Genomic DNA, 19,350 nt, shown 5'->3' on the forward strand with positions numbered 1-19,350 from the left:
ATCTTCCATTTGGAGGTACAATCACCCAATGAATTGCTAAGGAGACGGATTACTTTCAACTGTATAAGGATCCTTCCCTTGTCATTTCACGAAATCAGCGTTTAAAAAATATAGTGATAGAAAAGCAGCTAAAGCCCTTGGAATTCAAGCACGGAATCTGAAGAAATATCGTGTGGATACAAAACAAGCTTCTTTCAAATGGGCAAATGGAGGTCGAAAGTGTAGGTAGGATTCCTTAAGTTGTGAGGTTGTTCAATGTGTTGTCCAGTTCTAAAAAGACAACGCCAGGGTTTCTCCAAACAAGAAGGGTGTTTGCAGGCATAGGCTTGGCCCCAAAAAGTATGCAAACCATACAATCCAGCCGAGGGTGTCAGAGAGACCACCCCAGGCTCGAAGACCGCAATGACCTCCTCTACTGTGGTCACCCGCACTGCCTCTGTCACAGCTACCACCGCAGTGGATGTTGTTGTTGTGCGTTGGAGCTGCTCTAGCCATCGTCGAGTAAGAGAACTGTCAACCACGGGACTTCCTGATGAAGTACCCACCATAGTCGGCACAGGCGGCCACCGAAAGGTTACCCACTCGGAAATTACCGGTGGGGGAAGTGGGGGCATCACATTGAGCTGCGTTGATGACAACCCACTGCAAAACAAACTCATAGGCACCCCTGTTGTGTTGGGCCAGATTCACAGGAACTCCTTTTCAGCCCTGGTAGATTTCTATGCGGAGGACTTTGTGCCCTCTACTCTTGGTGAGGTACTGATCGGGATTTCTATTAATAGGACGTCTTCTTCTTCAGGTGGTAGGGTGTTTTCTCCTTTGAGTGGGAGGTCTTCCCTATTGAGGGGTTTGTTTCCGCCACTAGGTCAAGTAAGATGTTCCTTCCTACATCCTCCCACCGATGAGGATTGTTAGAGCTGGAACATACAGGGCCTTGGTGGTATCCCTCATCGCTGCCGCAAATAGCTGATATGGAATCAGCTTCATCCAGGTGTTACTGGCAGTTCTATTGATGTTTTACTCTTACAAGAGCACAAACTGGATGCCAGTGATTGTACAAAGTCAGGCAAGCTACTTTCAAGTTACCTGCCTTTGGTACTAGGGGAGGTACCTGTATTTCATTTTCGTATTATTTTCTTCCCTTGGTTGTCAGGCATGGTATGATCTCACGCTTGCTGCAATATAGTCATATTTTCATGACTCATCTTAGTGGGAGAGTTAGCTACATCGCATTCTTCCGAGTCTAGTGGGTTCTTCTTTTGATTGGGGGTCGCAAGGGGATCGTGTATTGTTTTGGAAGGAGTTGCTCTCCTGGGCCCCCATTGTAGATTCATGGGTCATAGGAGGGGACTTCGACATGGTAGAGTTACTCTCAGATTAAAAAGGGGGCAGAGTGGGCGGCATCCATTCTTTGGAGAGGGCAGCATGGGATGCTTTCCTCTTCAGTTTCAGTGGCAGAGATGTTTAGCTTGGTGATGCTTTTCACACTTAGTCACAATCACTCATGTTTTCTTGGTCGAATAGGAGGCCGCAGATGCATATCCATGCACAAATTGATCGATTTTATGTTGATGATTGGGCCTTGGATAGAGGAGGATCGGGGTTTCCACTTCGGATCACTTTCCGATAGTTATGATGGTTTCCGAGCCGCATTTGAGAGGACGTTTTACCAGCATTAGGATTCTTGATACCCTTTATGCAGCAGAGGAGGACCTCTCAAAGGCATCTTTGCAGATTTGGGTTTCTCATGTGCAAGGTGGAGTGCCCTCCCCTTCACTTTTGGTAGAAGACCTCTATGATAGTAGCGAAAGCAATCTGCCTGCGGTTGCATCCCTTACTCCGTGATATTATTCATGATACGCAGACAGGAATTGTTCATGGCAGAAGCATTTTTTATAATATATTCTCCTTTTGGAAAGCTTCTCAGAGTGGGCCATGCAGAGCGGTCAAAAGCTCACAATTCTCATCCTGGACTTTGAAAAAGCCTATGACAGGGTAGATTGGGAATTCTTGGAGGGCACCCTCCATCACTTTGGATTTTCAGATGCTTGGATCAGAGGGGTCTCGGTCTTGTACAGGTCATCCCACAGCCAAGTGCTCATAGGAAGGGTTAGGGGTGAAAGGTTTCAGATTTTCAGATCAGTTCGTTAGGGATGCCCGCTCGCCCATTTTCTTTTCCTCTTTGTGGCTGAGGCTATGAGCATTTTTCTCAGGTCTCGAGCTGACATTCTTGGGCTTAGACTTCCGCTCAGACGGAAAGAGGACCTCATGGATTACGAGTTAGTGGATGACACTGCTATCTTCTTGGAGGCCTCTTCTCATACTCTCACTTCCTTCAAGACAGCTTTGGATTTGTTTTGTACTGCAGCAGGTGCTCACATCAATTGGAACAAGTCCAATGGCTTTTGGATTTGTGACGATGACACTCAAAATTGGGGGCCTGATTTGGATTTCACTTGGATTTAAAGGGGTGTGTTAGTCAGATACCTAGGATGCCAGGCCGGTTTGGGCATCTCTTCTTTGCATCACTTTGCTCCTGTGTTGGAGAGCATTAGGAGGAAACTCGTTTTCTGAAGTTTAGCTAGATTGGACCTTGCATCTACAGTGGTGGTTGTGAACCAGGTTTTGCTAGCCACAGCCTGGTATGTATGCTCCTGTTGGTGCAGTTCCAAAGATTGTATCACTCAGCTCATAAGGTCGAAGACACTATTGCCAAAGTAGCTTGGGACACCTCGATCCTTCCCACACAAGAGGGGGGTCCAAACATCATAGATCCAGACTTGCAATGCAGGGCCTTTATTTGCAAGTTTGTGGTTAGAGGACTCATGCCTTGGGATGAGCCTTGGAAAAACTTCTTCATTCACAGTATTCAGGCTTGCTCCTCCTCCTCAAGGGGAGATTGGATGGACAGGACTAGATGGATCTTCACCTCAGCCTGCCTCAGGTCTCCATCCTCCCCACTTCTGGTTGCGATTCTTAAAACTTGGGCCAGCTTCAGAAGTACCCTTCGGAGAGTTCCTCCCTCCTCTATCGAAGAGATTGACAGGCAGCCGATTATGTGGAATGACAGTATACTTGATGAGCATGGTAGGAAGCTTGGTATGTCTCACTATATGCAGTGGTCTAGATGGGAGCGAGGCCTTGCCACCTCTGTAGGTTCTTGTAAAGCTTTTAAGAGGCTTCTAGAAGTTCGCCAACAGCAAACGGTTAGTCACCTCAAGGGATGTGCAGGGAGGATACTTCAGATTGATGCAGTCCTTCCCCTTGACTGGGTGGATACAGACGACAGACCCGTTGTTTGCTCCATGTGGATGGGGCTTTCTCGAGGACAAGCATTCCTCTCCAGGTTATAGCTTTTTTGGGAGGATACGAGGATGCCTTGTTTTTTGATGTATAGGCAGGTGGCAGGCTGGTTATTTCTTTAGAGGATATCCTTTTGGGCTTGCCTTTTCAACCTGTCAAGATCATAGGCTTTTTGAATCAGGGAAGGACTCTACATGGCATATTGATCCGAGCCCTCGTCTTTCTCTTTTGGGTTTTTGGAGGTTGTGGCTTTGGAGGAGTTCCGATAAAGTTTCTTCAGTGGGACCCAGGAGAGTGGGAATGGATTGTTGCAGGGAACCAAGAGAAGAGCCTTCATTTTTTTGCTTACACGGTCAATAATTCTAGGAAGTTCCAAATTAGTTGTAGATTTTGGAGACCTTCCAGGGCCCCTCATTGGGAGAGTTATCAGGTTTCTGCTGATTTGCAAAGGGTCTTTTGGCGGAGGCTTTGGACATCCCGAAGAAATAGAAAGGTCACTTTATTATTTTGGCTTTCTATTCATGGAGGGATTGCAATGAACAGGTGGAAGTCTAGATTTGGGGCAGACCCCACTTGTCCTACGTGCTCGTCTGCTGTCGATTCATCATTGTCTATGGGACTAAAGGCATGTGAGAAACATTTGGATGGGAATTGCCAAGGTCCTCAATACTTTTGCTCTTTATGACGTGGGGATCAGTGGCTTGACTCTCCCTATCAAGGCCTTGTTGGAATATGAAGCCAAAGTGAGTCTAAAATGAGTGTTCTAGGTGTGGTTTTATAGTCTAGTGAGTCCTAGACATGCCACGTGTCATATTGGGAGATATCCCATAGACATTGTGACTTTCTAGAGTCTAGTGGCACACTATATAGTGTTGTACTTGTCTATTGTCTAACACATCAGTCAACATCAAGCTTTATATCAATACATTGTGAGTATTTTGGTTATTGCCTTGCACTTGTACCTTATTTCCTTTCCATTTTGCCTTTCATTATACTTTCCATATTTCCATTCCGTTCCTAGCTAGCTACTATGTAACTTCAGGCCTCAGATCTTCTATGAGTGGCACGATGCTTCTTGGCCATATCGATTCGACGTCATCTAGTTGAGGCTTGCTCTCTTGAGGATGTGCCTATCTCCCACTATGGACTAGTACATGCTGATGGGAATACAGCTTGGGAGATACTGGCTAGCATCATTGCTTGGGATATTTGGAGAGGTAGATGCACAGAGGCCTTAGACGGATCTTAGGTCCATCCCTCGCACACCCTAGCCAGTATTTGGGGGCTGGCACCGTTCACACACTGATGGCCAGTTGGGCGAGCATGCAAGGTTCTTCCCTGGCAGCCTCAGCCAGCAGGAGGGTTATGTTCCTTAGGGAATGGAAGGGTTTCCCCTTTTTCTTAGAGACTATAGCAGGGTTGAGGTGGCACTTTCAACCTCAACCTTGGTTTCTTTCCAGCTCATTTTGAGTTTTATGTTCCCTATTTCAGGGGGGTTTCCTCATGCACAGCATGATGTATTTCCGCTTTGAGCTTGCTCACGCAGGTTTTTTCATACTTAACTTTTTCATGGAAAAAAAAAGAGAGGTGTGGACCAAGTGAAGGACTGTTCCTGGCGAAGGAGTTCTGTTAGCGCCACCGCTATGTTGGCATAGAACCGGATGAATCTTCTATAATAACCCACATGTCCCAAAAAAGACTTGACTTCTCGAGGTGTGCAAGGAATAGGCAAGGTCAGTATCACCTTCACCTTTGCTGGGTCTGTGGTCATTCCCTCAACCGAGACAATGTAGCCAAGGAGAACCCCTCGCAAGGTGAGGAAGAAGCATTTGTCAAGATTTAAGCACAACCTAGCTTCTCTGCACTTGTTAAAAACCCACCTCAACTTACTGATGATCAGTTTGAACAGCAGGTTCGAGGTGAGATGCATTCTTACCATTGAACGCCGAGAAGTCATCCTAGAATACCTCAAGAAACTTCCCGATGTTCTCCTGGAAGAGTTTGGTGACAAGACGTTGAAACGTTGCTGGCGCATTGCACATACCAAAGGGCATCATCTGGTAAGCATACGTCCCCCATTGGATGACGAAGGTAGTCTTTAACTAATCTTGCTCTCGCACCCAAACTTGGTTGTACCCACTGTATCCATCCATGAAGGAGTATAGAGCATGACCAGCTATGGTTCCTAGCACCATGTCAGTGAAGGGGAGAGGGAACCTATCCCGGCATGTGGCTACATTCAAACTCCTATAGTCGACACGAACACGGAGTTTGTCAGTCTCTCTTTTGGGCACCACTACAATGTTGCTGGCCCATTCAAAGTAGTCAACAGGGTAGATCAACCCTGCATGCTCCATTTTTTGAATATCAGCATGGACAGCCTTGCCATAGTTGGGATTCGTGCGATATGGTCCCCTGATCACTAGGTCTGCTTCCGGATACAGATCGATGCAATGTTCCATAAACTCAACAGGTACTCCCTTTAAATCCTTATATGACTAGGCAAAGACATCAACATACTCTTGAAAAAAGTCAAACAATGCAGCAAGGAGATAATCATGCTCCCAGACCCAACTGGCTACCTTGAGATGTCGTGGTTGGTCCTTTGTCCCAACGTTGAGATACCTCCAAACCTGAGGTATGCTTGTTGATGTGGATTTGTTCAGTTCCTCTGCTCCCACTACTTGGTGCACAAGAGTATTATCCAAAGAAAAATCCCCCACTACCTCTTCCATGCAAGACCTCGGAAAGGACGGCTGGGTGTCTTCTTTAAATGGTTGAGATGTGGAGGCAGCACTTGGGCCCATTCTCTTTTTGCCTCTTTGTGCTTGCTTGAGCATTGCTCTATATTGTAGTCCATCCACCTCATATGTAGTTTTGGGAACCTCTTGTGTCGTTGGAAGGTCAGCTTTTGAAAGGTATTAAGTTGAGTAGGGCAAGGTCTGCGACATCTTCTTCTCCGTGCATGATGTGGGCTTGCCCTTTGAGTCTGAAGTTCGAGACTCTAGTGCAAATGTGGACGGTTCCTCCAAGTTGTCCAGTTTCCTAGCCCCTCCTAGGTTGGTTAGTATGCACAATGGAGTCAACTACACTTCTGGCACCTCCCGCCTTCGGGTAACTTGTGTCATTGGAAGGTCAGCTTCTGACAGGTATTAAGTCGAGTAGGGCAAGGTCTGCGACATCTTCTTCTTCGTGCATGATGTGGGCTTGCCCTTTGAGTTTGAAGTTCGAGACTCCAGTGTGAATGTGGACGGTTCCTCCAAGTTGTTCAGTTTCCTGGCCCCTCCTAGGTTGGTTAGTATGCACAATGGAGTCAACTACACTTCCAAGAGTCATTTCCGGCACCCCCCGCCTTCGGGTAACAATTAGTATGTGGTCATCCTCTTCTTTTGCAATTCCATGAGTGTCTTCTTTGTACCATCACTGTGCTCAGCCAATTCATCATCTTCCTATATAGCACTATTAGTTTCATCATATTCCTTTTCGTCTCTCTTTTTCCTTGTACGAGGTATCCATGTCGTGTGTCTCCATTGCTGCATCATGGTCTTGTCTTTGAGTCACCCCGCTGACTTTTCTCTTGTCTGGTACTTGTGGTCATCATCCGCTGATACATGTGGGGATTATTACAAAGACCAAAAGGCATCCGTTCATACATTAGGTCAACCAAACCGGGTACAAATGCTTCCTGGCTCACCTCTTGCGCCATCTGTAAAGTACCAAGATGGGCTTTAGTTTCCTCTTCTAGGCACAACTCCACCATGTTGATGGCTAAGGATCCCAAGGCCCCCATCCAATCCAAGATGAGAGCTTCTTCCTCATCTGGTCCAGCATGTTCCAACACGTACATCAAGCTCTCACCATCCTCTCGTGCTACTGTTGCATGGGTTTCCTCTTGGAAGGGTGAGTCCTCCACATAGACCAGCTCTTCTTTTCGTATGGGCCAATCCCCAAGTGCCCATCGCTTCTCCTCCACCCCTTCTTCTTCTTCAAAATCCTCTTCCCCAAGTTCCACAGGTCGGTGGCGAGCCCTTCCAATAACCATGTCTATTTCCAGGGATGTGGATCCCAAAGGCAACCAAACTTCATCACTTGACCAATCTTGAATGGCCCTCCTTGCTGACTGCAACCATGGTCTACTATGAAGTAGAGGATACGTCTGCTCACCCTCTGTCATATCAAGTACGATAAAATTGGACCGGAATGTAACTCCCCCAATCTTCATGTGAACACCTTTGACTGCCCCCATAGGTTTCACCTTGTGTTGATCCAAGTTCGGTGCTGACCCTATATGTCCTCGATGCCACTCAGCAGTTGAGTCAGTGCAGCACTGCCTTTGGGAGTGCACTCAGGCGAGGACGGTTTGGAAGGGTGTTGCTAGGATGCTTTGCACTTTTCATAGAGCACCCTTCTTCATGACTTGGGGATCAGTTGCTTGGTTGTCACTCATTGGTCCACAGGCTTTCTTTGAGGGACATGACACGGACACAACTTTCTTTGTTGGACGACATCTTGTGGAGTCATGCTCCCTCTAGGATGTTCTGTTTACTCCATTCAGAGCTCCCCACGCTTCTGTAGACACATCTTGGGAGATTCTGGCTAGTATTACAGCATGGCATATTTGGAGCCACACGAGGTGGCATACCCCACATGCATCAACCATGGATGGCATCACCCTACGACAACTCTGTCTATTGTCTCCACAGATCAAGCATCAGACTATGGCATTCCTAAATTGTATGCCAGGAGGTTGACAAAGGGGATCTATTCACAGCAGGCCCACACCAAAGACAATACCAGTTCAAGAAAGGTTGATGCTAGACCACTGCTCAGCCTATGCAGCCCTCATGTGTGAACAAAGTCCCAAGCTCATGGTGGAAATCGACCGGGTGGAGCTGAAAGATGTCTTTTTGGATGGTGGGGAAGCACTGAGCATCATGCCGAGAGGTACGCTCCAACAACTAGGTTTAAAATTGACAACTGACGTTCATTTTCAAGTGCGCATGGCGACTTATCCTCGAAAAAGCCCCCAACGAGGTGGACTTAGAAATAGGCAAATGGTTTGTATCCATCCACTCCACTGCTATGGCTGCATCTCTCTGTTGCATCCTGGCTGTACTTCCTCTGAGGTGACTAACTGAACGAGCTCTTTGATCCTCTGGAAGCATCCTGAAAGCTTTCCAAGCACTGACCGTGGATGCAGGTCCCAACTCCCATCTAGACCACTGCATATAATGTGACATGCCCAGTGATCTGCCATGCTCATCTAGTATGCAATCATTCCACATGATGGGCTGCCTGTCAATTTCTTCACAAGAGGAGGGTGGAACTCTCCGAAGAGTACTTCTGAAGCTGTCCCAAGCCTTCAGAATGGCAGCCATGAGAGGGGAAGTAGGAGATCTGAGATGGGCTGACGTAAAGATCCATCTAGGGCTGTCCATCCAATCTCCTCCCTGAAAAGGTATGCATGTCTGTATACTGCGTAAGAGAAAATCCTTCCATGGCTCCTGACTACCCTGATCACTCTATCTCTACTTCAATTACCTTGATCAATCATATTCCAACAATGTTAGACCTCCTCCAAGTTCGGTGATTCCACATCTTGTGTATGCAGTCTTTGTTTGCATTGGGCATCTTCTCAATCAACATTTCTCATCAATTCCTCTCTTTAGTGAAAACAAGACAATTTTAAAGAGACATATTGGTACTTCATAAAGCACATAGCTATGCCAACAATATGTTTAGCTACTATCAATTAGTTATAGGGATATATAGGTATATATCAATTACTTATTAGCTGTATGTTTAACTACTATCAATTAGTTATAGGGATATATATCTGCCCTTGTCTATTAATCTTATCCTTAAATTTAGACATGTACAAATATACATCTTTATTTCATGTTTATTGCTATCCCAATGTGAAATATTCTCATGTGTACAAGGGCATGTTTGATTTTATGTAGGTATGTATGAAGTACCAAAGTTTACAAGCTATCCAATTGTTATATTGGCTTTTGAAGGTGTTCCATATATGATTAAGAGGTAAAAATTTGTTGCTATAAGATTACTCAAAAAAAGAGTTTTTCTTGAATTTGTTTGCTACGAGATTACTCATCAAAAGGGTTTTCCTTGAATTTTCCCAAGTAAAAAATTAATGACTTGATCTCCATACACTCCCCCCCCCAATGAAAAGACTTCTATTAGGTAAGAAAAAGTCCCCAAGAGCAATGCTCATGGCAAAAGTACGTCATGCATAGCATGAGAAATAGGAATACTGTGAGTGGCTCAACAACCTGTTCATTAAGAAGAGCACCAACGTTGAGGCTGAAAATGCAACCGCAAAGCTGTAGTAGAATCCGAGAAAAAAGGGAAGCACTTCACTCCTCGAGGAAGATAGTCCTCCTTGTTGGGATATCTCAAGGTGTATGCCCCAGGCACACCTTGGGTTCTATGTGTGTGTGCTAGAGGCACAGTTAGGTGCCCATAAGCACTGTTAGGTGGTAGATGCCACATAGGATGATTGAGAGATTCTAGGAGCTAATTGAGGAGATGATTGTGAAGCTCAGAGGTCATTAGTGATGTCAGTGATCATGTAAGAAGTGCCTACATGAGGACCTCACCTTTCTTCATTCCATAATCAAGAATTCTCATTTTGTATTCACTTCATGCTTTCCCTTCAGTTCCTCAACATGGTATCAAAGCCTGCTTTGGTGGTGCTGCTACGTGCGGTGGTGACATGTAGTAGTACTACGCCTTTCTGACAGGACCTTGGCTACAGAGTGTCGTGATCTGTGCCGGATATTGAAAGTGCGACATTATTACGGCAGGGCGGCTGCTACTGGCACCGGCGGCTGTCTGTCTGTCAGCTGGTTTGGTTTGACACGTGGGCTTTGAATGCACTTTGGGGCAGCTTTGATTTGCACGTATCCCTATGCTATTTGCAATGCGTCAGCCTTTGTGTGTGCTTGGATTTAATGCTTCGGGTTCGTCCATGGGGGAGTGTTGGAGGTAATGGCCTTCACCCTCATGTGCATGTGTGGAAAAAAGGGGGAATACCCCGCGTTGTTGACACGTGTACAAAAAAGGGGGATAACCATCCCATAATCTCTTGTGGCCCTTGGAGAACCTTGTATATAATGCCTTGATTCAACCCCTCTCTCCCATTTCTCCCGGGACTTTTTGGGAGGAGAGAGAGGCTTCTTGCACGTGGCTATGGGGCGGGGTTTGGGACCCCTGCACCCGGCGTGTTTTCCGAGGTGACACGTGCCATTTGCTACGAGGGACGATTGACATGGGCAGCCAAAGGAGTGCCACTAACCATCTTCAATTCAAAGAAAGCAAGCTTCTTCCAAGCTTCTGAAGGAGACTCTAAGTCAGAGATGTGATGAATATAGTCATCTCCTAAGGCAAGAGCAATGATGCCATAGGCTTTCTCCTCTCTAGCAGGATCTCTTGCCGGGTGTGTTGGAGATGAGGATTCTCCAGCATTAGAGGTTGTTGAAGAAGAAGTTGAAGCCGGTTTGACAAGCCCCCAGAGGTTTTCCCTCATCAATGCAAACTTAACCTTTATCTGCCATGTGTGAAAGCCTTTACCATTGAACTTATCCATATTCAAGATGGTATCCATGAGAGGGGGTCTAACCCAGAATGGGCAGTGTCTACTCTCTTACAAGGCTAGAAAGAGTTGAAGAGCTTCAAAATACAAGCATTTAGAATAGCAAAGACTTGTAACCAAATTCCATACTACAAATCAATGATGCTTTCACTTGAAAGTATTCCAAGCAAATCCAGGTATAGCAACTTAAAACAAAGCTGTAGCCACAGTTGTACTGATGCTATTCATCACTTTAAAACAGGAACTCGTTTTCAGCCTTGGCAGAGGGTTCAAATTTCCCAGAGGAGGAGTTTGTGCCCGCTACTTTTGGGGAGCCAGTGATTGGGTTTCCTGTTGACAGGGCTTCTTCTTCAGGTGCCAGGATTCTTTCCCCTGTTGATTTTCCACCACTTGGTTCCATCCCTCCTCCCTCGAGCAGGAGGTCTTCCCCTGTTGAGGGGTTTGTTTCCGCCACTAGGTCGGGTAAGGTGTTCCACTCTACATCCTCCCGTTGATGAGGATTATTAGTTGAAACATACAGGGCCTAGGTGGCATCCCACATCGCCGCCATAGACAGCTAATCCGAGATCAGCTTCATCTAGGTGTTACTGGGGGTTCCATTGATATATTATTTATTCAAGAGCACAAGCTGGATTCTAGAGATTGTGCCAAGTCAGGCAAGTTGCTTTCTGGCCATACTTTTTGGTCGCCTGCCTTGGGCACCAGGGGGGGCACTTCTATTTCAGTTTCCCAGTCGGTTCTCCCCTTAGTTGTTGGGCACTGAGTCATTATTCCCTCTAGAGCTCAGTGGATTATTCTTTTGATTGGAGGGCGTAAGGTTGGTTTCCTTAACCTATATGCCTCCAACATTAGAGGGGAACGTGTCCTTATGTGGAAGACTTTGCTCTCCTGGGCCCCCATTGTGGATTCATGGGTGATTGGAGGTGACTTTAACATGGTCGAGTTACCGTCAAACAAAAAAGGGGGTAGAGAAGGCGGACTTCACTATTTGGAGAGAGCAGCTTGGGATGCCTTCCTTTTCCATTTCTGTGGCAGAGATACTTGGTGTGATGATGCCTTTTTATTCAGCCACAGTCCCTCCTGTTCTCTTGGTCGAACAGGAGGCAACAGATGCCTATTCATGCACGCATTGACAAATTCTATGTAGATGACTGGGCACTAGACAGAGGTGGATCGGTATGCATTGCTGCTGGGGTTTCCACTTCAGACCACTTCCCTGTTGTGCTGGCTATCTCAGAGCCTCACTTGAGAGGCCGGTCTGCCAGCATCAGGATTCCAGATGCCTTTTACAAAGAGGAGGACCTTACAGAGGCAGCCTTGCGGATATGGTTTGCTCATGTCCAAGGTGGGCAGCCATATCCATCACATGTAGCCGCTGCCCTTTCTGGTATTAGCGACTTCTACCGCTCAGTTGCTTGTACCAGGAGACGAGATATTCTCAGGCGTGAGATTGGTGTTCGCCAGCAGTTGGCAGCTTTGCAGAGGGAAGAGCAGAAACGGCCTTCAGATGCTTGGATACAAGAGCACCTTGCTGCAACAAGGGCTCATCTGCAGTTATTGCTTGATCAGAGAGCAGAGTATGCCTTTCATGCACGGGAGTCCTTCTGGATTCAGATGGGTGGTAGAGTCAATAAACACTTTTTCTCTACTCTTGGCCTAGACATAGTAGAGAGAGTGTATCCCAGCTTATTGACTCACATGGGGTTTTACAGACAGAGACTGATGATGTCTTACGCATAGCTTCAGATTTCTATGCCACCCTTCTTACTGCTGATCCTGAGACACATGATAGAGAGGATGCTAGACAGGCTATTTGGCAGAGTATCCCTGTGTTGGTGAATCTGGGTATGCATGTTCTACTCGATGCACCTTTCACCAACACAGAGTTCAGGACTGCACTTTCAGCCCTTCACAAGGGCAAGTGCCCAGGTTCAGATGGCCTCACCCCGTCTTTCTTCATTGCATTTTGGGATATGATTGGAGACTATATTACTTCAGCCCTGCAGGCCATTTGGGACTCTGGCGAGATGCCTGGGTCGCTTACAAAGGGTCTCATCCACCTTATCCCAAAAGGAGGTAGCAGAAATTTAGTGTCCCAGTGGAGGCCTATCACACTTCTGGGGACTTGTTACAAGATTCTGGCCAAGGCTATCAGCCTCCGATTGCAGCCACTTCTCCCTGATCTCATTCATGACACTCAGACGGGATTTGTGCATGGCAGAAGCATTTTTTATAACATTTTTTCTTTCTGGGAAGCTTCAGAGTGGGCCATGCAGAGTGGCTAGAATCTTGCCATTCTACTTTTGGATTTTCAAAGCTTATGACAGAGTAGATTGGGGTTTTTTGGAGGGCACCCTTCTACGCTTTGGCTCTACTAATGCTTGGATCAGAGGTGTTTCCTCTTTGGAGATCCAGGTTCAAAGCCGACCCTACATGCCCTCTATGCCTTTCTGCTTCGGATTCTATTCAGCATTGCTTATGGAATTGCAGACAGGCGAGGTTGATTTGGATGGGGGTAGCCAGGATTTTCAGTCGCTTTGCCCATTCCCCACTTTCTATGACATGGGGCTCGGTGGCTTGGCTTTCTCTTACAGGACCTCAGGTTTTCTATGAGGGAGTTGACTCCTCTCGAGCCATTTCGGTTCGAAATCATCAAATTGAGTCGTGTTCGTTGGATGTGGTACCACACCTTCCTTTTACAGCTGTACATGCCTCTGTGGATACTTCTTGGGAGATTCTAGCGAGCATTGCAGCTTGGCATATCTGGAGAGCCAGATGCACAGAGGCTATGGAGGGTACTCAGGTTCATCCCTCACACACATTGGCTAGTATCTGGACAGACATCGTACATACTTTGATGGCCGTATGGACGGGTATGCAGGGGAACTCCCGTGCAGCCTCAGCTAGGAGGGCTTCTTTCTTCAGGGAATGGAAGGATTCTCCTTTCTTCTCTGAAACTACTACAGGGTTGAGATGGCACTTTCAGCCTCAGCCTTGGTTGTTTTCCACCTCACTCTGAGGGATTTTTTATTTATCCTCATGATTTCATGATGTATTCCGCTTTGTGCTTGCTCTCGCGGGATTTTTTCTTACTTAATAGAAGTCTTTTTCTTGGGGGGGGAAAAAAAAAACATCAGAAATGCTAAAGTAGCATCTAATGTAGCATCAAACTCACAACCTTCTCAAAATTGTCCAAAATAGAGGCCTGAACTTGGAGGGCTGGTATCTCACTCTTCAAAGAAAAGAAAAAAGGGCTTTCTAGGTAGAAACAAAGCTCATATACCAGAGAAGATCCACTGAGGAGGAGAGGCGCAATTCCACGTCACGTCACCATAGCTAGCTGCTTGAAAGTCGACTGGTTTTTTCGTGTTTTCTCCTTGAATATGTATCCATTGCTGCTCAAATTTCAAGACAAGATAGCCCAAGGTCTGGAGAAGCTTCCCCTAAAAGGAATTAGAGAAAGGTGGAGCAGAAACAGAGAATACACAGAAGAGAGTTTCGATGATTTTCGGGAAATGGCAACCAGCAGAGACGACCTTTCTTCAATTCCTTGCAGGTGAAAGTTCGCCCATACTAGGGGTATCTCCTGCCAGAAGGACTTGGAGAATGGTGAAGCGACGAGGGAGAACAAGCTCTAGCAAGTTTTGGGAAGAAGGGGAAGAAATGGTGAAGAAGAAGATGATGTGGCACAAATGGGCTCAAGGAGGATCATAGGGCTCAACTTGCTTCTATCAACTCTCCAATCACTACAGATGATGCAATGGCAGTATTGCTCAAAAGTATGCCTGAAGATTATGATCATGTTGTTACCACTTTGAAAAATCTTCCTAATCCTAATCTTGAAGGTCTTATTTCTGCTCTTCAAGAAGAAGAAAGGCACATGGAACTCCGGAGAGGCAATGACACAGCCTATGCCATAAAATTTCAAAAGGGCAAGTTTTCACCTTGCAAACATTGTGGGAAGACTAATCACCTCTCAAAAGACTGCTTCAAGATCAATCCATGCAAACACTGTGGCAAAAACAATCACCATGAAAAGTATTGTAGAGCCAAAAAAGAAGCAACTACAAAGTCAGAAACTGCCAATCTACTTTCATTTGATGAGTCTCCACATGATGAAGATTATGCTTTTTGAACCATCTCCATATATGCTCCAGATCTCTCTTTTTATGTTGAGTCAAGGTACTCAGCCTGGATAGTCCTCCAAAATGAATGAAATAAACTATTGTGTTCTTTGTAAACACCTCTGGTCACCATATGATGTAGGCCATGTGTATGTGTTTTGCTCCATGGTACCTCCTACAGACATTGTGTGCATGTACATGCAGGGGAGATAACCATTTGAAGGTCTTATGTATCCTTTTGTTTACTTCACACCCTTGGGAACCCTTGCTAGCATGAGATCCTAGCCATAGATTTATCCTTGACCACCATGAGATGGCATGAGAAACTATGAGACTAGATGAATCCTTGACATAGCCCGAGGCATTCCCTTGAGGGGGGGTTTGTTGGGATATCTCAAGGTGTATGCCCTAGGCACACCTTGGGTTCTATGTGTGTGTGCTAGAGGCACAGTTAGGTGCCCATAAGCACTGTTAGGTGGTAGATGCCACATAGGATGATTGAGAGATTCTAGGAGCTGATTGAGGAGATGATTGTGGAGCTCAGAGGTCATCAGTGATGTCAGTGATCATGTAAGAGGTGCCTACATAAGGACCTCACCTTTCTTCATTCCATAATCAAGAATTCTCATTTTGTGTTCACTTCATGCTTTCCCTTCAGTTCCTCAACACTCCTAACAGAGGCCCCAAGAAGACCCTGTATGCTCAACCAAATGGTCATCATAGTGTGTACAATGTCATCCAGATACTGGCCAAAGTGTGAGATGGATGGACCTGGGAGCCGTCAAGTGGCTCTGTGCATTTGAATCTCCATATATGCAATGCTGAAATGCTCACTAAGATCTTCCAAGAAGTATCCATTGAGGCATGTGCAGGTTTGTAAGGAGAAGGGGGAAAGGGAACATCATCCAGAGAGCACGACTCGATTAAATGTTGTCAAACTAAGAGAGCCCAAGAGAAGCTGTGCATTTCATAAAAGATATGAGGCCTAGAAAGAGAGAGCCAAGCCACCTCTTTTTATAGATCAGCCCATGGCTAGGTGTTCATCAGAGGAGAAAGAGGGCAGAGGATTCAGATTTCTAGATCAGTTCCCCAAGGATGCCCTCTTGCCCCCTTTTTGTATTTATTTGTGGCTAAAGCAATGAGCATATTTTTGAGATCTTAGAGAGACATAATTGGGCTGAGACATGATGAGAAGTGAGCTGGCTGATGATGTTGCTATTTTTTTGGATGGCACTCCACAAAACCTCGATTCGTTTAGGGCAGCCTTATATTTATTTTGTTATGCAGTAGGTGTGCACATTTAAGTGGAATAAATCTAATGGATTTTGGATTAGTGATGAGGACACTCCAGTATAGGGAGCTGATTTCAATTTTACTTGGATTCAAAGGGGTGTTTGAGTCAGATACTTGGGCTACCAGGTCGGTGTGGGCATCTCTCCTATGCAGAAATTTGCACCTATGTTAGAGAGTATCAGGGCAAGTTTGTTTTTTGGAGCTCAGCCAAACTTGACCTTGTTTTCAGGGTGGTGATGGTCAATGAGGTCCTCTTTAGATTGTATCGCGCATCTCAAAAGCCCATGAGGAATTTTCTTTGGAGTGGACTAGATGGTCCTGCAAACACCAAGCCAGTATGCAAGGTGGTAGTTAGAGGATCTTTTCTAGGACAAGAACCTTGGAAAGATTTTTTCATTTGATGCATATAGTCCTGTCCTCCTTCCGTAGGTAGAGATTTGGATGGATAGTACCACATGGATCTTCACCTTAGCCCCATCTCAGGGCTCCCTCCTCCCCTTTAATGGTTGCCGCCATCCTGCTGGAAGCTTGGACCAGCTTCAAGAGTACTCTTTAGATAGTTCCCTCTTCCTCTCGGGAAGAGATTGATAGGCATCCAATCATGTTGAAAAGCCACTTTCCCTCAACAAGTTCTCTTACTTTTGATAGCCGCTTGGTTTTTTGCTGCAATGTTTTTCCCCAGAGAAAATAAACTTCTATTGATGCTTGAAAATAAAAACCCTGGCTTTCAGCACCCATAAGGGGCTGAAAGACCGGTGATTACAATGGCAAGGCTGTTAGAAGAAAAGCCTTTCGGCAGTCCCTCTTGAACATCGAGTGCTGCACTCCCAAGTAGCGCGGAGCATGAAAATGATTGCCAAATGGCCACTAGGGTAGCCACCGGAGTCATCGCTATCCCCCAATCACCTAATTGCAATGAGCAACCCAAATGTTCTAGGCGGTGATGCTAGCCATCGTCTCCCAGACACTATCCTCTAGTGAGAACTTTAGTCGTGAACAGGTGGGTGGTGCTGACGTCAAAGGCCTCTATCTGGGAGACCTTCTCGCCATGGATCCTATAAGCTAGTGACTCTGGGTCAATGGGAAAAGTGTGCCCACACCCGTTGTGAGCCATGCTACCATCCCCCAAGCGAGGTCCCTCTGCATCCGCTGTGTGCTGGCCACAATCTGAAATGTCGCGAGCTAGATTCTCTACGCAGCCCTACAGCCCCACAGGCAGTGGGGGATCGTCTCCAATACTCCCTCTACACAACAAAGGCATCTGCCATCAATACGGAATTGCTCTAGCCAGGGAAAATGGGCAGCCGTCCATGAGCCATCAACCAAAAGAAAGATCTTCCATGGCCTCAAGCTGCTCTAGAGGCGAGTCTAGAGATGACCTCCTTGGGGACATCCTGCTCAACCCAATGGGGCTCCCTCGACCAGGTCCCAAGCTATGGCCTCTATTTGCATCCGACGATCAATGCGATCGTGTAAGAGAAGAAGGGCACCTCCTCCACTTAGTCTGACTTTCCTACTCGTGCAGGCCAAACCACTCCCCTTTTACCCTGCCTGCAGCCCCCCCTCCCTTCCCCCCGTCTACCCCTCCCCCCGGCCTCTCCCTCCCTCGCCTCTGCTGGCCGCCCCCCCCCACCAGTCTTCTCCGCCCTCGCCCCCCCCCACCTGCTTTTCCGCCTCTCCTCCCCCCGACAGCCTCTCCACACCTCTCCCTCCCCCGGTTGGCTCTGCCCCTCCCAGCTGGTTCCTCTACCTTCCCCTTCTTCGCTTCTTCTCCCCCCCTGGCTGCCTTCTCCTCTTCCCCTCAGCCGCTCCTTCCTCGTTATTCTCTTCTTCGCCTTCTCCCCTTCTTTTTAGCCCCCCACCTTCAGCTCTTTAGCCTTCCCCTCCCTTTCCCTTACTCGCTCAGGAAGCATATAGAGTGGACGGAGCCTCATTGTATTCAAGTTGGCCTTTTCCATCTCAATTGGCGATGGCTCAGATCCTCGCCCACTTCCACCGGCCGCAAAAACCGTTACATTCTCAAAAGACGAGCTACAACAGCTCAGAAAAGATACAGAGCAGGAGAGTTCGACATCACTCTTCGCTCGCATCCATGGGTCCCACCCCTCTAGGTTACAAGCCAGGGGTTGGATGCTATCCGCTTAACGTGGAGACCTCTCAAGGCACCTCACAGATGTTCCTTTGCTTGGTCGAGGTTTCTTCTAGGTTGTTTTCGACTCCTCGGACACAACAGTTATAGTGCTTGAGGCTAGTCCCTTAGCACTTAGCTCCAGGAGGATTTTCTTGATGTCCTTGTCGTTGGGTTTCGACCCTATGGAGGAGGATACTCGACGATTTCACTCTTCCTCAGATTCACCGGCCTCTCTCAAATGTACCACCATCGACTCTTATCTTCCGTTGGAGCCGCTTTTGGGTTGGTCACTGAGATCCCCCCCCTCCCTGGGATGCCTTCTTCCGTAGCAGAGGCAAATAGGCCGGACGGGGTACCACGTGTTAGGGTCACTGTTTTCGACCCTAACATCACAGATGATCACATCATGCTCCAGCATCTAGATGGCTCATTCTTAAGGCAAAGAGTTGAGATCACTGGGAGACAAGATCAGTGTAAGATTTGCAGGTCCCCTGGGCACTTTGCCAAAGATTACCCAAGAAAGAGCAAAAAAGAAAAGGCCTAAAAGGTCCATGGGTGTGGTGCCTCATAACACCACCTCGGCTGGATCTACTTCACGATCTACCGCACATCCTACCACTTCTCGTGCTATTGGGCCTTCCACCTCTCGCCCAAGACCCTTGGCTGCAAACTCTCATCATTCTTGAGGCAAAGAGTCGAGATCATTGGGAGACAAGATCAGTGTAGGATTTGCAAGTCCCCTGGGGCACTTTGCCAAAGATTACCCAAGAAAGAGCAAAAAAGAAAAGTTCTAAAAGGTCCATGGGTGTAGTGCCTCATAGCACCACCTCGGCTGATCTACTTCACGATCTACCACACATCCTACCACTTCTCGTGCTATTGGG

At 46.8% G+C, this 19,350-nt stretch overlaps 1 protein-coding gene across 1 annotated transcript in view; it reads left to right on the forward strand.

The window, feature by feature from the left end:
* LOC147906132 (uncharacterized) overlaps positions 1–19,350 on the forward strand; it is a 320,331-nt gene that overhangs the window by 188,020 nt on the left and 112,961 nt on the right. The window contains exon 18 of the mRNA XM_087386859.1: positions 9,267–9,345. Within this exon, the coding sequence (XP_087242985.1) occupies positions 9,267–9,345 (79 nt within the window). The remainder of the gene's footprint in view (positions 1–9,266; positions 9,346–19,350) is intronic.

This window comes from Dipteris shenzhenensis, chromosome 1, assembly GCF_047967505.1.
Source record: "Dipteris shenzhenensis isolate YYH24624 ecotype China chromosome 1, Dip_SZ_1.0, whole genome shotgun sequence".
NCBI classification, from domain to species: domain Eukaryota; kingdom Viridiplantae; phylum Streptophyta; class Polypodiopsida; order Gleicheniales; family Dipteridaceae; genus Dipteris; species Dipteris shenzhenensis.